Source organism: Cajanus cajan, chromosome 11 (genome assembly GCF_000230855.2).
Source record: "Cajanus cajan strain Asha chromosome 11, NIPB_CcT2T_4, whole genome shotgun sequence".
Taxonomy (NCBI): domain Eukaryota; kingdom Viridiplantae; phylum Streptophyta; class Magnoliopsida; order Fabales; family Fabaceae; genus Cajanus; species Cajanus cajan.
Window position 1 is genome coordinate 40,570,773 of NC_138527.1, and position 15,594 is coordinate 40,586,366.

The 15,594-nt window shown below is 35.3% G+C and overlaps 2 protein-coding genes across 2 annotated transcripts; both read left to right on the forward strand.

Annotated features, from left to right (window-relative positions):
* Positions 1-1,021: 1,021 nt before the first annotated feature.
* On the forward strand, positions 1,022-3,715 carry LOC109811176 (cyclin-D5-1). The gene is made up of 5 exons (XM_020374839.3): positions 1,022-1,791; positions 1,895-1,981; positions 2,082-2,373; positions 2,463-2,596; positions 2,713-3,715. Exons 1-5 carry the CDS (start codon positions 1,513-1,515, stop codon positions 2,914-2,916), a joined length of 996 nt encoding a protein of 331 aa, XP_020230428.1. The 5' UTR covers positions 1,022-1,512; the 3' UTR covers positions 2,917-3,715.
* Positions 3,716-8,329: 4,614 nt separating this feature from the next.
* HEB1 (ARM repeat superfamily protein) lies at positions 8,330-15,498 on the forward strand. Its single transcript, XM_020374764.3, has 5 exons — positions 8,330-9,527; positions 10,229-10,693; positions 10,795-11,859; positions 12,631-12,820; positions 14,336-15,498. The coding sequence occupies exons 1-5, from the start codon at positions 8,478-8,480 to the stop codon at positions 15,301-15,303; spliced, it is 3,738 nt and encodes a 1,245-aa protein (XP_020230353.1). The 5' UTR covers positions 8,330-8,477; the 3' UTR covers positions 15,304-15,498.
* The last annotated feature ends 96 nt before the right edge of the window (positions 15,499-15,594 follow it).

Genomic DNA, 15,594 nt, shown 5'->3' on the forward strand with positions numbered 1-15,594 from the left:
TAACCAGAGAAAACAAAGGGGATAATTGAAATCACCACGGGATCAAAGCCATCGCTGTGCTTACAGTGATCTAAAGCATTTCCATTGATAGCAAACGACAAAATGGTTAATTACATGGATGGAAGAAGCTACAAAAAGAATATATTAATTATCATCTTCATGCCTATAATAGAGAACTAAGCAACTAGCTGTTGTATTCATTTTACATTGGTTATGCGATTTACTTTAATGTTCAAACATTGTAATCCCACTAGTTTCAACAAGCAATGGTTGTTTTTGGCACAGATCTATTTGTTTGTTCATATTTGTTGAGTTATCTAGCTTGGTATGGATGTGCCTATACGCGGGGAGCAAACTTATAATTGTACAGTGTCTTGACTAATAAGATGTGGATTCGGTTGCTCGTATTTGATATGCTGATGCTTAAATGTGGACATTAGGGGTTGATTTAGTACACAAGATCTCTGAAACCAAAAAAGAGAGACAGGGAAGGCCAACAAGTGAGACCATCGATAATAATGTACGAATGGAACTTGGGGGACAGGTAAGGTCATGGAGCTCATGGTTTATGATAAGACCCTTCCAAACTCAAACCTATTTCTAAAGTAAGAATAAAGGTTTTTCAGCTCTTTTTAATTTAACTATACAATGATTTGAATTTCCTAAATTTAATCATAAATACACTATTAGTTACAGATTTTAAAGATACGCTCACTTTATGGTAGCTAGCTTTCCTCATAGATTATAATTCATTCCACTTCTGAATGGATATTCTTCTAACAAATTCTACTTTATATGGTGGGTGGGATTGAGCTTTAGCCGCTTCCTTATTGAATGCTAACATAGACAATCAGAACGAATAGTAATCACAACACATAATTGGGGAAAATCAAGCTACTTTGCTGTATATTAAATTCAGAAACAAAAGATGACTTAACTCAGAACTATTATATGTTTGTTAACAAAAATATATATTGACTTGAGAATTGACATAAGCAAAATAAAATTAAGGGGAGGGCGAAAAAAAAGTAACAAAGAGAGTGCAAGGTGGACGATGATGAACTCTAAGACCAAATGAAACCCTTTAGCATCACATGGGACAAAAGTGACCATCCTACAGCTGTCCTAAACTGTAGGGAAAACCAAAAGTGGTATAGCACGTACCATATCAGTACCCCATGGAGTCTTAATATTGTGAAGTTTGGAATCTCCCAACATTTGGAGAGACTTTGGGGTGGCCTAGTCCTAAGCCACCATACCACACTTTTCACTACTACTCTCTCACCAGTGTGTGTGTAGAGTACTAGAGTGCTGTATACTCATACAAACACGTCTCAAAACCCCGTAACCGCTAATTAACGTCCCTATATATCTCATCTACTTTTTTTGGCGGCACCAAAACCGCTTCTTCCCATTCTCTCCACTCAACCTCCACAAACCAAATCTCTCTAGATTTTCTACTATTTAGCAGTTACGTTCTAAGACAAGTCAAGTGAAATTGGAGACATTTTAATGGGGAGTTCTGGCACCTTATTTTCCTTGTCTAGCCTCATGTGTGAAGAAGGTGAAGCTAGCTTCTTTGAGGACCAAGATGAGATTGAAAACCCTGGCATTGAATATCTTGATAACCCTTGTTTCGTTTTGGAGGATGAAGAGGAATACATTGAGTATTTGTTCAGACAAGAAACGAGATTTGGATCCCAGAATCATCATTTTTTGGCCTCTGATGATCACTCAAACAGACACTGGTTGAGGAGTGCCCGTGTGGATGCCATTGACTGGATTTTCAATGTTAGTTTTCAATGTTACTTGTCACCGTGCTTGCTTAATTTGCTTTTGCTTGTTCTGCTGTTGAAAGTTGAAACTTTTTTTTTTGTTGTTGTTGATTATTCAGACACAAGCAAAATTTGGGTTCAAAGTTGAGACGGCCTATTTATCAGTGACTTACTTTGATCGGTTTCTTTCAAAGCGATCCATCGATGTAAGCTTTAACATAATTTCACAATTCCAATCCTTTGGTTCAGATCGTGTTGATTTTACCTTTCCTTTTATATTTTACTTAATTTCTGGAATGATCGCAGGAATCAAGACCTTGGGCTATTCGGTTATTATCTGTGGCATGTTTATCTCTAGCAGCAAAGATGGAAGAACAAAATGTGCCACCTTTATCTGAGTATCCAATAGAAGAATATCGCTTTGAGAACAAAGTAATTAAGAACATGGAACTGATGATTTTGAGTACCTTGGAATGGAAAATGGGATCAGCAACTCCTTTTGCCTATTTGCATTACTTTGTCGGCAAGTTCTGCCCTGGATCCAAACCACAAACAATAATCACTAAAGCCATTGAACATATTGTGGCCATGGTCAAAGGTGATTTTGGATAATGCAATTCCCTTTTGAAATAAATAATCATTAATTATTATCAAGATTATATCTGAAAGTGAGTCTTTTTTGTGCAGATGTTAATTTGATGGATCAACGACCATCTATAATAGCCTCGGCTTCCATATTGGCAGCTTTTGATGCTACATTAACAAGAAATGCAATGGATTTTCGAATAAGTGTGATCTCATCGTGGGGAAATATAGAAAGTGTGAGTTTTTTACAAAGCATTCACGAATGTTAATTATGTCTTGTTATTCGGATGATAATTGAAAGAACATATATAACACAATTTGATGATGTTTGTGTGACATTCATATGGAACAGGGACATGTGTTTTTCTGTTACAATCTAATACAGGAAAAGAAGAAAAGCAAAGTTAAGACCCCTTGTTCGAATTTATTATCTACCCCATCGGGCTCCACGTGTGTTCTTGAGAATCAATCTGACACTTCTACGGGTGCTAAGAGAAAACTTAGTTTTGAGGACAGTGAAAATTGTGCGGGACAACAAAAGCTACATCGGCCTTAGCTTGCTGCACCTCGCAGAGTTTGTGATATCTATAATACAGGGAAAATTGATTGGTATTTACTGATTGATTGGATTATAGGATATTTTTTTCCTACTGAAAAAATTATTCTTGTTAGTTATAGCCTTATAGGTCTAATGAGTGTCATCCACCATTTTGTGGAATGATTTGGAATTGATGATTGGGGTTTTATTTCCCGGTACCCAACAAAAAGTTTCCGCAGAGTGACAACAAAGAAGATAGAGAAAAAAAAAGGAAGAGTAAATAAATAAATAAAAAAGTGGTTAGCTACTTAGCTTTAAGGAGGGTGAAATGAAAAATGAGTGAAAGCTATATTGAGGACTACTTGTCCATAGTGAGTTTGGGCAGTGTTTGCTTTCATGAGCTGCTCCTATTACATTTCTACTTTTTTCAAGTGCATTTTTTCTTTCACTTTATTTTTTGTTGTGATGGGAATTATTATATTTTTATGTATGTATACGATGATGGCAAATTGGCAATAGCAACCCTACTTTGATAGGGAGCTTGGGATGCTTTGTATGTCTTTCGAAAGGGTGAAAGCCGTGCAGAATGGGGAATTGGTTTTGTTTTGTTTGATTTGATGTATCTGTGTAGCATTTGGGTTGGGCCATTGATAAAGGTTGTAAAAGTTGAACGTGATTATGTGTTTGCTTGGGACGTGGGAGGCTCCTTTTCAGGAGAACTGGGAAACTTTCCTTTAACCGTTACTTCTTGTACTATCATTTATTGATATTATTACACTTACAACCCTATAAATGGTAGGGGTCACTGCCAGTACCACTCTGCCAGTACTTGCTTAAATAATAATCTAATTCATGAAAGATTAACTGTATGTAATGGTTAAATTAAAGGAGACACATGGCTTAGATATACATCTTAAACATGTTTAATATGTCAAAATTTACTGGATTATAAAAACAAATTATTTGAGTAAATTAAATGCTGTCAAATTTTAAACCAGTGTAGTACTAACCTACTACACCCAAGAAAAAAAAAGGTGTTATTATAGTGCTATTTCGTTGAGATATCATATGCTTTCTTATGTGTTTTATTAATCTTTTGGTTTTAAAAAAGTTTTTTAAAAAAAAGTACTAAAATGTGTTTGATTACGTGATACAGAATAATGCATAGTATTGAACCAATACCATTGTTGCATTCAATTACAAACATTACACTCACCCGCTATGTTTTAAACAAAAAGAAATTAAAGAGATTAGTGTGTTTCGATTCGATTTAGGTAGATCATGGTTTCCATGAACATTACCAGACATATTCTCAATTCGAAACTTGAACACTCTCTGGGGAGGGGAAAAAAGGAAGAAAAAAAAACGCAAAAGTGAGAGTGCTGTAAATTTGAGGAATAGCGAGAATACATATTACTCGTACTGGTATATATATGTCCCTTCCAAAAAAAATATACTATTGTATAAATTTTATGTTTGTTATATGAAGAAACCATATTTTGATAAATCGATTCAATATATATTTTCTTTGCGTGGAATTAAGAATACTGTGGATTGTTATTATCATCATGATTGGAAATTATTAATGATTTCCTTCAAGAAACTCAACTATGAAATGGGTTTCAAAAAAAAAAATGTCTCGAAAATAATATCTAAAAAATATGCATGACAGCTATGAAATAATATCTAAATGTGGACAAATTAAGAAATATCGTTAGCTGTTAAGGTACACATTTTGGTTGAAACAAGGATAATATTTATACAGTTGCACAATATTTTCATCTTATTTTACCTTTTTGTTAAATCACTTTCTGTACGGACATAGCATTACATATCACATATTTTTCTTTTGCTATCTCTTTCGTGCTTCCATCATCTACACCCTCAAAATATGGTGCAATCGGGCCCAATCTATCGTAATTCAAGAAATAAGAAATGTTGTTCTGTTTTGTTTGGTTTAGGGTGGAGGGAGGGATATGGAAGATAAGATTAATGGGAATTTGGTGTCAGAATCTGAATCACTTGTGCGTTGTGGGTTGCATTGCACACTTATCCAGTCTGGCATGGACCTTGTATTTTGCCGTGAACAAATTACCGTGACTCAGTACCTTATTGTTCCTTGGTTCACATGGAGACTGAAGAAGTGATGGAGATTCTTTTATAAGCCCTGCAAATTCTTGGTTAAATCTTGCAGTTAAAATTTCAGATGTGGTCGGATTGACGTCAAGTACTGACACATAAAAACTCTGTCATAACAGAATTCACATGGCCAATGATAGCTAAATAATTTATAAGCACCAACACACTGAAGAGTGAATGATAAAATCTTCTTTGCATGGCATGAACTTCAAAACATTCCTACACCAAACAAGTACAATTCCATTTTTCTTCACAGACTATAGAGTTCACTTCATACAGTTGATACTTAGGTGCATATATAACAATGATGATGATAATTCACCATAATTAATGTCATGCCGGGTGGTGTCAGTTATTAAAATTTTACTGTGTGATGTGTCACAATATATAGTGCAATGTTGTCTCGCTAGTTATGGAGCAAATTAAGGAGATTGATGTAAACATACTTAGTTCAACATTGTCGATGATAAAGACTATGAGTATGACATTGGATGTCACACGTTTTAAAGTCCAAATGCTTCCATTTACATAACTGTCACGGATTGGGTTGCAGAGACATGTTTGTTGGACCACTGAAACATTTACATCACACGGCTGAAGGCTTTTTTGCTCTTGTTCTTATGCATGTCATAAGAAAAACGTTATTGTCATCTTTTACTTCCTTTTTTTAATTGGACAAAAATTAATTCGTCTCATTTGAGTGATGAATGACTTGAGGACAAAATCAGCTTAAAAGCGTATGGTAGAGAGGAGGGACCAAATTCAATATTTTAACCTCAAAATGACAATATATACTGCATACAAACACGTTGTTTGTCTCGTTGAGTGTCTCAGGTATCTTCATTCCTCAATTTCCTTTTCCCTCCCAAAAGGAGGAAATGTAAACAATGATCTGGCATTTAAAAAGCATACATAAATAAAGTGCAAGACAAAGTAATGTGACATATCTTTTCTAAACGCATTATTTACCTAAGCTTCTTTTTTTCTTGATAAAATTTACCTACACCATGTTGAATGATGATGATTGATTTAACAGAAATTAGCAGCCTATCGTGTTCACCCACAGCTGAGATAGGGTAATGCCTGTGCAGAATGGTTGGCAAAGTTTGGATCTCACTCTGTTACCAGTTTTAGGTTCACGAAGTTTGTACATACTTGTAAGAATAAACTTCTTTCCTAAATAATTCTTAGGAGAAGAAAATGAATAAATAAATAAAAAGATAAATTATACTTGCATCCTTTGTATTTTTCCAAGATTGCAAACTTGCACTCAATATTTTTTCGCTATTTAAACCTATATTAAGACTCATAAAAGTTAAAAATATGTTATATCTATATTTCTTCTTTTAGTGAGAACTTGTAAAAGTTAAAAAAATGTTACACTCGTATCTTTAGGTTCTCCTTCTTTTATGGAGTCTTCCTCAAACTCCAACACCACCTCATCTTCCTCCTCTTCTTCCCCCTGTAACACTTTGCTTATATACACCAATTGTCCCCAAAGTCTCGACCACATTTGCTCTCAAACCAAGTCAACCTCCTCTAACAATAGCCGCATCCTTGTGCCACAACCATGCAACCATTGCGTCATGCAGTAATAACATAGTGAAGTTGTGTGAGAGATGTAGTAATTAACAACAAAATAAGATGAAGAAAACGGAAGTAGATGCTAATCCTAGTGATATGTATTTGGGAAGTATACCAATTGTAGTAGTAAAGAGATAAAAGTTCAAGTTTTCGAATCACAAAGACTTAGGTTTATAATTGTTTAATACAATACTAGTACTAAACAGATAAATTAAAAAGTAATTGACTTTAATCATGTAAAGAATATTTAATTGCATAAATGGAAAGAAAACAATAATTTGGATGAATTTAATATATAATAGAAGTCGTTGGAAATTGATTCACTAATTTTTTCTACATAATTGACTTTAATCATGCAAATGAATATTTAAGTGCAGAAATTAAAAGAAAAGAATAATTTGGATTAATTTAATATATAATAAAAGTAATAAGAGATTAATTTACTAATTTTTCTTATATAAAATTCTATCAATTTTTTATTCAATTTTGTAATTAAACAGTTAATTTAACAGCTCATGCATGTATTTGAACCCTAGTTCTTTAGGTGATAAATTTTAGATTGTTTAAGGAAAAACTCAATTCTTTGATAATTTTTGTTAAACACATATATTAAGGTTAGAGACCAAAAGTCGACCGATGAAGTTTATTTTGATTTCTTGGTAATTAATGTTATTAATATTTTCTCCAAATCATAGTTTTAAAAAGGTTTTCCAACCTTAATTAATTATGTGAAATTATGCATTGAGTATCAAACCAAAATTGACATTAAGAATAAAAAAATAATTAATTGAATAATATATTTTATTGAATGAAAAACAAGAATAATTTACATAGTTCTAATAACTATCTCAATCCTCAACAATAAAGAACTTAACTCCTCGTAATTAAGGATTACACAATAATATATTGACCTTGTAATAATCCATGCTTGGAATATTGCTTTCACCGAACTATCTAATCTCCCTAAAACTATGTATCTCTAAAATTTTGAATCTCCTCTACATCTACAAATCCTAACTTTATAAAATGAATTTAGTTGGGCTTGGGTTTGATTAGCTTGCTCAGATCACCTTAAATTTAATATCGCTCAAAATTTTGATCATTTTATGCGATAAATACCTTAAATTAAATTTCGTTTGATGTTAATTAATTAATAATAAAAGTTGATTCTCATCCGAAAAATATTACTCTCTTGTTGGATTTTTTTTTGTTCCAACTGTTGGACTTGAGATCGGGCTACTGTTGTGAAGGTCTAGGTAGCCCAAAGGCTTGAAAAATCCAAGGTCCATGATATATACACCTCCTTTTTTTTTTTACAAGTATACCTCCTTTTAAAAAAAAATAATTTTTTAAAATATTCCTAATTTTTTTTAAAAATTTTAATTTTACATTCACAACATTTAATTTTAGTACTTTTTTTTCACACATCATTCCTCTTTTTTTCAATTTTTACATGCACCTTTTTTACCTTTTTTTCACCCCACCTATTTTGATAGCATGTGAAAACTAAAAGAAAAAAAAAAGTGTGTGAAATAAAAAAAGAAAGTAAAAAATTAAAAGTTGGAGATGTAAAATTTAAAAACTCAAAAAAATAATATTTTATAATTTAAAAATAAAAATAACAGAGGTGTACTTATAAAAGAAAAAAGAAAAAAGAAGGTGTATATATCATGAGCCAAAATCCAATAAGGCGTGTCAGGAATGAAGTTTGGTTCAGGCCTTTTGGGAATTTCAGAAAAGGGCCAAGCCCAATGAATACGAGAATTTGAAAATGAAAATTTTCCCTCTCCTCTGCTATCTATCCTACTGTCTCGGTGAAATGTGAAGGTGAGTGGAGTGGTGGTGTTACAGTCGCGATGGAGAAGGGGCTTCGTTCGTCTCTGCTATCCTCAGCGCAAGAGTTCATATCCTTGGCCACAAAACAAAGCCTCAAGTCTTCAAAATCCTCATTGAAAACCCTAATCCACAACATTAAACCCTCTTCCCCTCTCTGCTCTTCTCTCCCTTCCACGCTCTCCGACTCCATCTCCGCCGCAGTCCGATCTTTCCAGAACCTTCTGGAACCAAACGCCGCCACGAACCTCGGCTCCCCCCGCACCCCTCCCTCCAAGCGCCCCCGACGCTCCTCGCGCCGCTCCGAGCCCGAACCAGTCGACGACAGACACGAACTTCTCGCGCGCCTCGAAATTCTCACGCATCTCGCGCTTCTCTGCGCTTCGCACCCGAGGAAGCCCTTCTCCCTCGCCGATCTGCTTCCCGGCGTTCAGGCGCTGCACGACAGCTTAATCGTCTTCGAGGCCGAAACGGCGCTGTCGTCGGCGATTGAGGGTTTGTGCGAAGAATGGTGGAAGGAGAATTTGGCGGGAAGGGAGACATTGATCTCGCAGAGCCTCCCTTTCCTTCTGTCGAGGTCGCTGACCCTGAAGAGGAAGGTGGACGTGCACAGGGTTTGCGTGCTTCGCGAGGCGTTTGCGCTTTTCGATTTCGACGACGAGAGCATCGAGGATTTGAAGCTGTTGTTGGTTCGGTGTGTGATTTCTCCGCTGTATTTGAAGACGGAGGATGGGAGGCGGTTTCTTTCGTTTGTGTTTGGGCTGAGTGATCAACTTGGGAAGGAAATTTTGGCCATGATTCGGTCGCAAATTCCGTTTGGGAGGAAGTCGATGCTGGAGGCTTATGGGGATATTCTGTTTCGAGCATGGAAAGCTGTGCAAGGGGATTCGAGGAGTCACATTGAGAATGGGTTCTTGCAGGATTTGATTGAGGCTGCCATACATGCTGGTTCTGGAGCTTTTGCTTCGTATATTAGGAGGGTTTTGGGAGCATTTATTAACCAGAGGACTACTGATGGGGTTGAGAAGATGCTTTATCGACTCGCGGAACCTGTCATATTTAGGTCTCTCCAGGTAAATGCATCATAGCTTGGCCCCTTGTTGTATATTGAATATTATTAGGATGCTAGAATCAGTAGCCAAAGTGAAAGGGTTAGGATGGTGTTGTATGAGTTCTCTTGTAGTAGGTGGGTTTCCACAACACTATATTTACCACACAGTCTCTAGCCTGTGTAGATGTAAAATAGCCAGCATATGACTTTCTAACGTACCATAGTGTTTGATTGGAGGGGAATGGAAGGGATGGGTTTTTTTTTTATTTTGTAGAAATACCTTGGTTTTTGCCTCAACTCAAATATTGTGAGGGATTTGGAGAGGAGGGGGAATGCTATGTTTGTGAATTGTGTTAACTAAATTATCTTAGTCTGAACATTAAAACCTAATGATTGTATTTGTCTATTTTTAGTGTATAATATAGTAAATTATTTTATTTTCCCAACTCTCTCCTTGCAAACAAAACAAGGGATGCTTCCTCTCTCCTTCCATTAATTAAAGTTCTTTTCCTCCATTGCCCTCATTTGAACCAAACAGATTTTGGGGCTGTTAGACCAATTTATTTGATGCTGCTCATATAAATCAAAAGGATCCTTTTATAATGGGGTTTCTCGAAAAGCATTTTATTAGAGTTGCAAATTGCAATAACTGTTAATCAGTAGAGGCAGTGACATGACTGATATCTCCGTGTTCAGAATTTTACTCTGCCTTTTTTTTAATAGGCTGCAAACTCAAATGTTCGTCAAAATGCTTTGCATCTACTTTTGGACATGTTCCCCCTTGAAGATCCTGATGCCACAAAAGAGGAGAAAGATACGTTGCTTGATAAGCAGTTCTTTTTATTAGAAAAGCTACTTACGGATGATTGTCCGGAAGTGAGAATGATTGCTGTTGAGGGTTCTTGTCGTGTCCTTCATCTGTTTTGGGAAGTTATTCCTTCACCAATCATTACAAAGATGATAACAAAAGTAATTGGTGATATGTCTCATGATGTATGCAATGAGGTCAGGCTTTCCACGCTGAATGGCATCATTTATTTGCTTGGAAATCCTCACTCTCATGAAATCCTTAAGGTACTCTTGACAAGACTGCGACACCTAATGCTGGATAAGGTCCTTACAGTACGAGTTGCTGCAGTGGATCTCTTACTCCATCTAAAGGATGTTAGAAATTTTCAGTTTAACAAGGTACACATCCTTATAATTAGAATTGTTTAAGAAAGTCCTGTGTTAATGTTTATCTTAATAGTATTTATTCTGACTGACCTGTTCTTCTGTTTGTTATATAGGTGGTGGAGCTAGATTTGCTATTATCTGCGCTTGCTAGTGATCAACCTCCTGTGGCTCAGAAGATAACAAAATTACTTCTACCTTCATACTTTCCCTCAAAGATACCCATTGAGGAGGCATGTAATCGCTGCATTACACTTGTAAAAAGGGCTCCAATGGCTGGTGCAAGATTTTGCCAGTTTGCTATCTTGGAAGGAGCTGCTAAATCTCATCTTATGGAGCTGGTCAAAGTATTCCTGAGTTTGATTTTGTCACCAGATAAGCTAGATGCAAATCAAATTGAGGGTTTCCTTGTTGCTACTAGCTATGTTTGTGAGAACTTAGCGTGTGAACCATGCTATATAAATGCTCTCAGGGAGTTACTTGATGGAGAGAAAGTGAGAGGTTTACTAACTGTGGCATCTAAAGGCCAAGCTCAATCTTCTTTATTCAACATTGTCTCCACTGTTTGTCCAGATGATGTTGATGGACTTCTTGAAGAATGCACGAGTGTTGTCACTAACTGCACTGGTTTACCTGAGGATGTTGATCGACAATCTAAAATGAGGTCTGCACATAAATTATTGCTTTCACTGGGCGGTTTTGATGACATGTTTGAAGCCTTAACAGCCTTCTTGCACAAGTCTGCCTTTCGTTGCCACATTAAATTTGGTGCAGACATGCCATCCCATAGTGTTCCATTAGCTAAAAGAAAGAAATCTAAATCCTCTGGAAAATTTTCAATTAAATCAAAGATAATTAACAGAAAACAATCTTTTGAGGATGATTATTTAGTAGCTGTTGGGATAGCATGGCAAGTTAGAGATTTGCTTCTGCAAGAAGATACTAGAAAAGCTATTTTGAAGTCTCAGAGTTTAGAAATGTTATTTTTTTCTCTTAAGGTGATTTCTGAGGTCAGCATTGTGCATTCTGGGAACTGTGAATACATGGACACATCTCCTGTTATGGCATATACAGCCCTTGCTCTGCAAATGACTGTTGATAAGGTTGGCAAAAATGGTATACAAAATGGTGATACAAAGAGGAAGAAAACTAAGATTGATTCTTCTACATCATTGTCAGAGGCAAGTATAATATTTGCACTTTTTTTTTTTTTTTTAATATTTCCCTGTTTAAAATTTATCTACCTTAACCTGACTTTCTTGCATCTCTGTTGCTCTTAGTTTTTATTTTTTTGTGTTTTTGAAATAATTTTATGCATTTTCATTGCCTCGTACATTATTGTCAATGATATTCTTTTCTAATTTATGAAACAAATTTGTATTTATACATAGAAAAAAAAATTGCATTTGCTTGACTTAAGATGCTTGCCTCTCATTTCTTTGGATTCTATTTTATAATAATTGCATATTATGAAATTAGAATCAAAAGCAGAAGATATATGTCACCAAAGTAATGTTTGACTTGGAATGACCAGTTATTGACTTAATAGGAGCACTGGGTCACCAAGTGATTGGTCAGATCAGTGAATCATTGGTCTAATCGCATGAAGTAGTATATATTAACAAGATTTTAAAACATGTATAACTTATAAACTTCTATCATTAAAAAATTATTGAAAGTTCATATTATACCACAAAAAATCTGGAAAAAAATCATAACATACTGATTGAGTTAGGAAGCTAGTGGATCATCAGTTTGTCCGAGTCCTTGATTCCGTAACATTTTTTATCCAACCAGTTTAGACCGCATTGACTGACTGATGTAAGCCAGTTTTAATAACACTGCCTTCCGCTCTATTGGAATTTATGGCTATCATACATTAACCTGATTGATTTTAGTCACAGCTTGCCTGATTTGATTACCCTTTATCTGATAAAAAATATTTTAAGCAGAATATCTTGGAGCTGACAATAGAGCATGTGCTCAGCTGTTTAGAAAAACTATTTGGAGCAGATGACATCATGAAAAATCACGATACGGATTCATGTAAGTTGCAGCCTACCAATAGAACAAATCAAAATCAAAATTCCACACAAAGGCGTAGGCTATCTCCTACAGGTGCATGTCGCACAAGTAACCGTGGTGAGTAAATACATGTACTGTTTCAGGTCTGATAATGGATTGCGTTGCTTTGACGGTTTGACCAAATTTAAGTAACTCAAGCACACCGGGAAAAAGTAAAAAATGTAGCTCAAGCACAATACCGGAAGTATTTCAATCGATTGCGACTCTAAATCAACCTTTAGATTAAAATAAATTGATTTAGTCTATTCACATATTTCTTATACTTATTTAGTTCTAATTGCTCTCGTCAGATTTTTTCTATTTTGATCATCATAAAAGAATATCGCACTCTAAATTCTTTATAAAAGAATATCACACTAAACCCTAAACTATTATTGTTAGTAGCAAAAATCGAGATTCTAGACAGTGATATGCCACAGATGGAGGAAAATATTTCAATTTGTTATTCTGAACTGTGAGGGCTTATATATTATCCCAAAATAAAAAACAAATATAGGTTTTTTCATAAATGTTTAGAGGCTCATTTTGCATTTAAAATTATATGCAGGTCATTTGAGAAGACTCCTGCTTTTTGTTTATTAAGGACTAAGGGCTTGATTGATTTCTATTTTCTGAAACTGCTTTAGTTTTCAAAATCATGAATAAATTTCTGCAAAATCAGCACATGTGCACCATGTCTGGATCAGGTTCCAGTGTTCACCCACACCAAGCTCACTCCTAATGTGACCCACACCCTTGAACTAGGATCACAGTACAGAAGGAGGATGAGGAAACATCTCCAATGTTTTTAAATTGAGGTTGCAGTTGTTGTGATGCAGATTGTGGCTTGAAGTTATATGTTTGTACCGAACATAAAAAAGAATTGGAAAACAATAAAAATCAATCAAACTCTTTAAATTATTCACTTTGCATTCCCTTTCCCCTTGCCTTGATTGCATCACATAGCTTCCCAGCAGCCGAACTAGTCATCATTAGTTACTTCCCTCCCTCCTTCAACATCTCACATGATTTCACCCATTGGAATATAAGATTGAAGTTTGAATTTTTGTTTATTTTTTGTCAAAAGAAGTGTAATAGAACAGTGCTGTAGATGTGTTGAGGCATTTGTTGTAATTAAAATTCTCATTGCGTTTTTGGATAGTTGTTGTTATGAGTAGCCGTGCAGCTGCAACAATGCAACCGTAACAAATGTGGTTTGCAATTTAGAACCATGACCTCTTCTAAGTGTTTCTGTTTTTTGGCTTTTTAAACACTTGTTTTGGAATCAGATTTCAAAGCTTAATAGATTTGGAACAAAAAATTGATTTCTCAAAAGTGTAGAATTATTTTAGACAATAGTTTTTTAAACCAAAAAATTAGAAGGAAACAAAAAAGACCCTAAATATTTGCTTTATGTACATTTTATGATTATTATTTTCAATCTTTTCATCGTATGCTTGGCTAGGAACAAACTTTGTATATAGTAGTTGTGTTCTGCCATAGTTGCTATCTGATTAAAACATTGGATATATGCCTGCTTTGACTTTGTATATTTCTGCCATCTGTGACTAATTGTCTAAAGCATATGCATAGGGTTTATATACGATGAAGCCAAACAAGTATTCTGTATGGTAAAGATGCTTACTGCTGTTCTCAAGTTCATGGCTGACACCACTGCTATGTGCTTTGCTCCTCACAATCATGGATTATTCTTAAATTACACATCAAAAAGTGTGCAACATATCGTATCATTGTTGGACAAGCTATATCATAGCCAAATTCAATTTAAGGACGAGGATAAAAGAAATATTATTTTTTGCCTGAAAAGCTCTTTCACGTATGCAGCAAAAATTCTCAATCAGATACTTACAGAGACTAGTGGATCCTCAATAACTCCACCAAAAACTTTTACTCTTGCCAATAACTTGCTTGATTTAATCATTGCAATTGAATCATGCATGGGCTCTAGTTATGCATTGCGTCTTGTTGCAACAGCAAAGCCATGGCTACCTGATGTGCTTCTGGCGTTGGGATCTACAAGTATTTTAAAACATACCGACTGTGGTGAGGAACATTCGACTGCATCTGAACAAATGAAGTTACATTTTCCAAGATGGCCCTTGATCATAGCCAAGACTGAGCTCTGCAACGTAAATGAAGCTGAAGAAGATGATGAATGTTCTCTACCAGAGAAATTCTCAGCATTCAATAAGCTTCTGGCAATGCTGATTATATTACTGAAAAAAAATCCCAGTATAATGGATGCAGTTGGTGTTATATTCATGATTTCTTCACTTGTCGGGCTAGAAAAGAAGGACTTTGGACTAGCATTAGGACTCTTGCGGTTTGTATGTTTTAAGTTGTTTAAGCATGATGACAAGGATTGGGGTGACATGATGCTGTCTTCCCTGCAAGAAATCTTTCCCAAGATAGAGAGGGAAATTGCAGAAGAGGATGATGAAGATGAGCTATGGAAATTGACATGCACAAAGGAGTTGATCGAACCTCTTTGGATGTATCATCTGTATGAAACTGGAAAGGTCAGCTTGGCTGATGACTAGAAATCGTTATTGGTTTTTTTTTTTTTTTGTAGGAATTTGAAAATATCATTTATGAAGCCTTTAGATGCTTGATGTACATACTTCTACGATTGGCAACGTTAAAACGATAGTTTGCTAAGACGTTCCTCCTATCCTGTGAATTGTACAGAAATTTATATCTTAAAAAATGCTTGTTTTTAAAACATGTTTCATTAATTCACTAAGAAGTATCCGCAATAAGGAAAGATTGAGGTTCTTGTTTGGTATTGCAGTTTTCCATGTCTCGGTGAATTGAACTGACGCTACAGGACT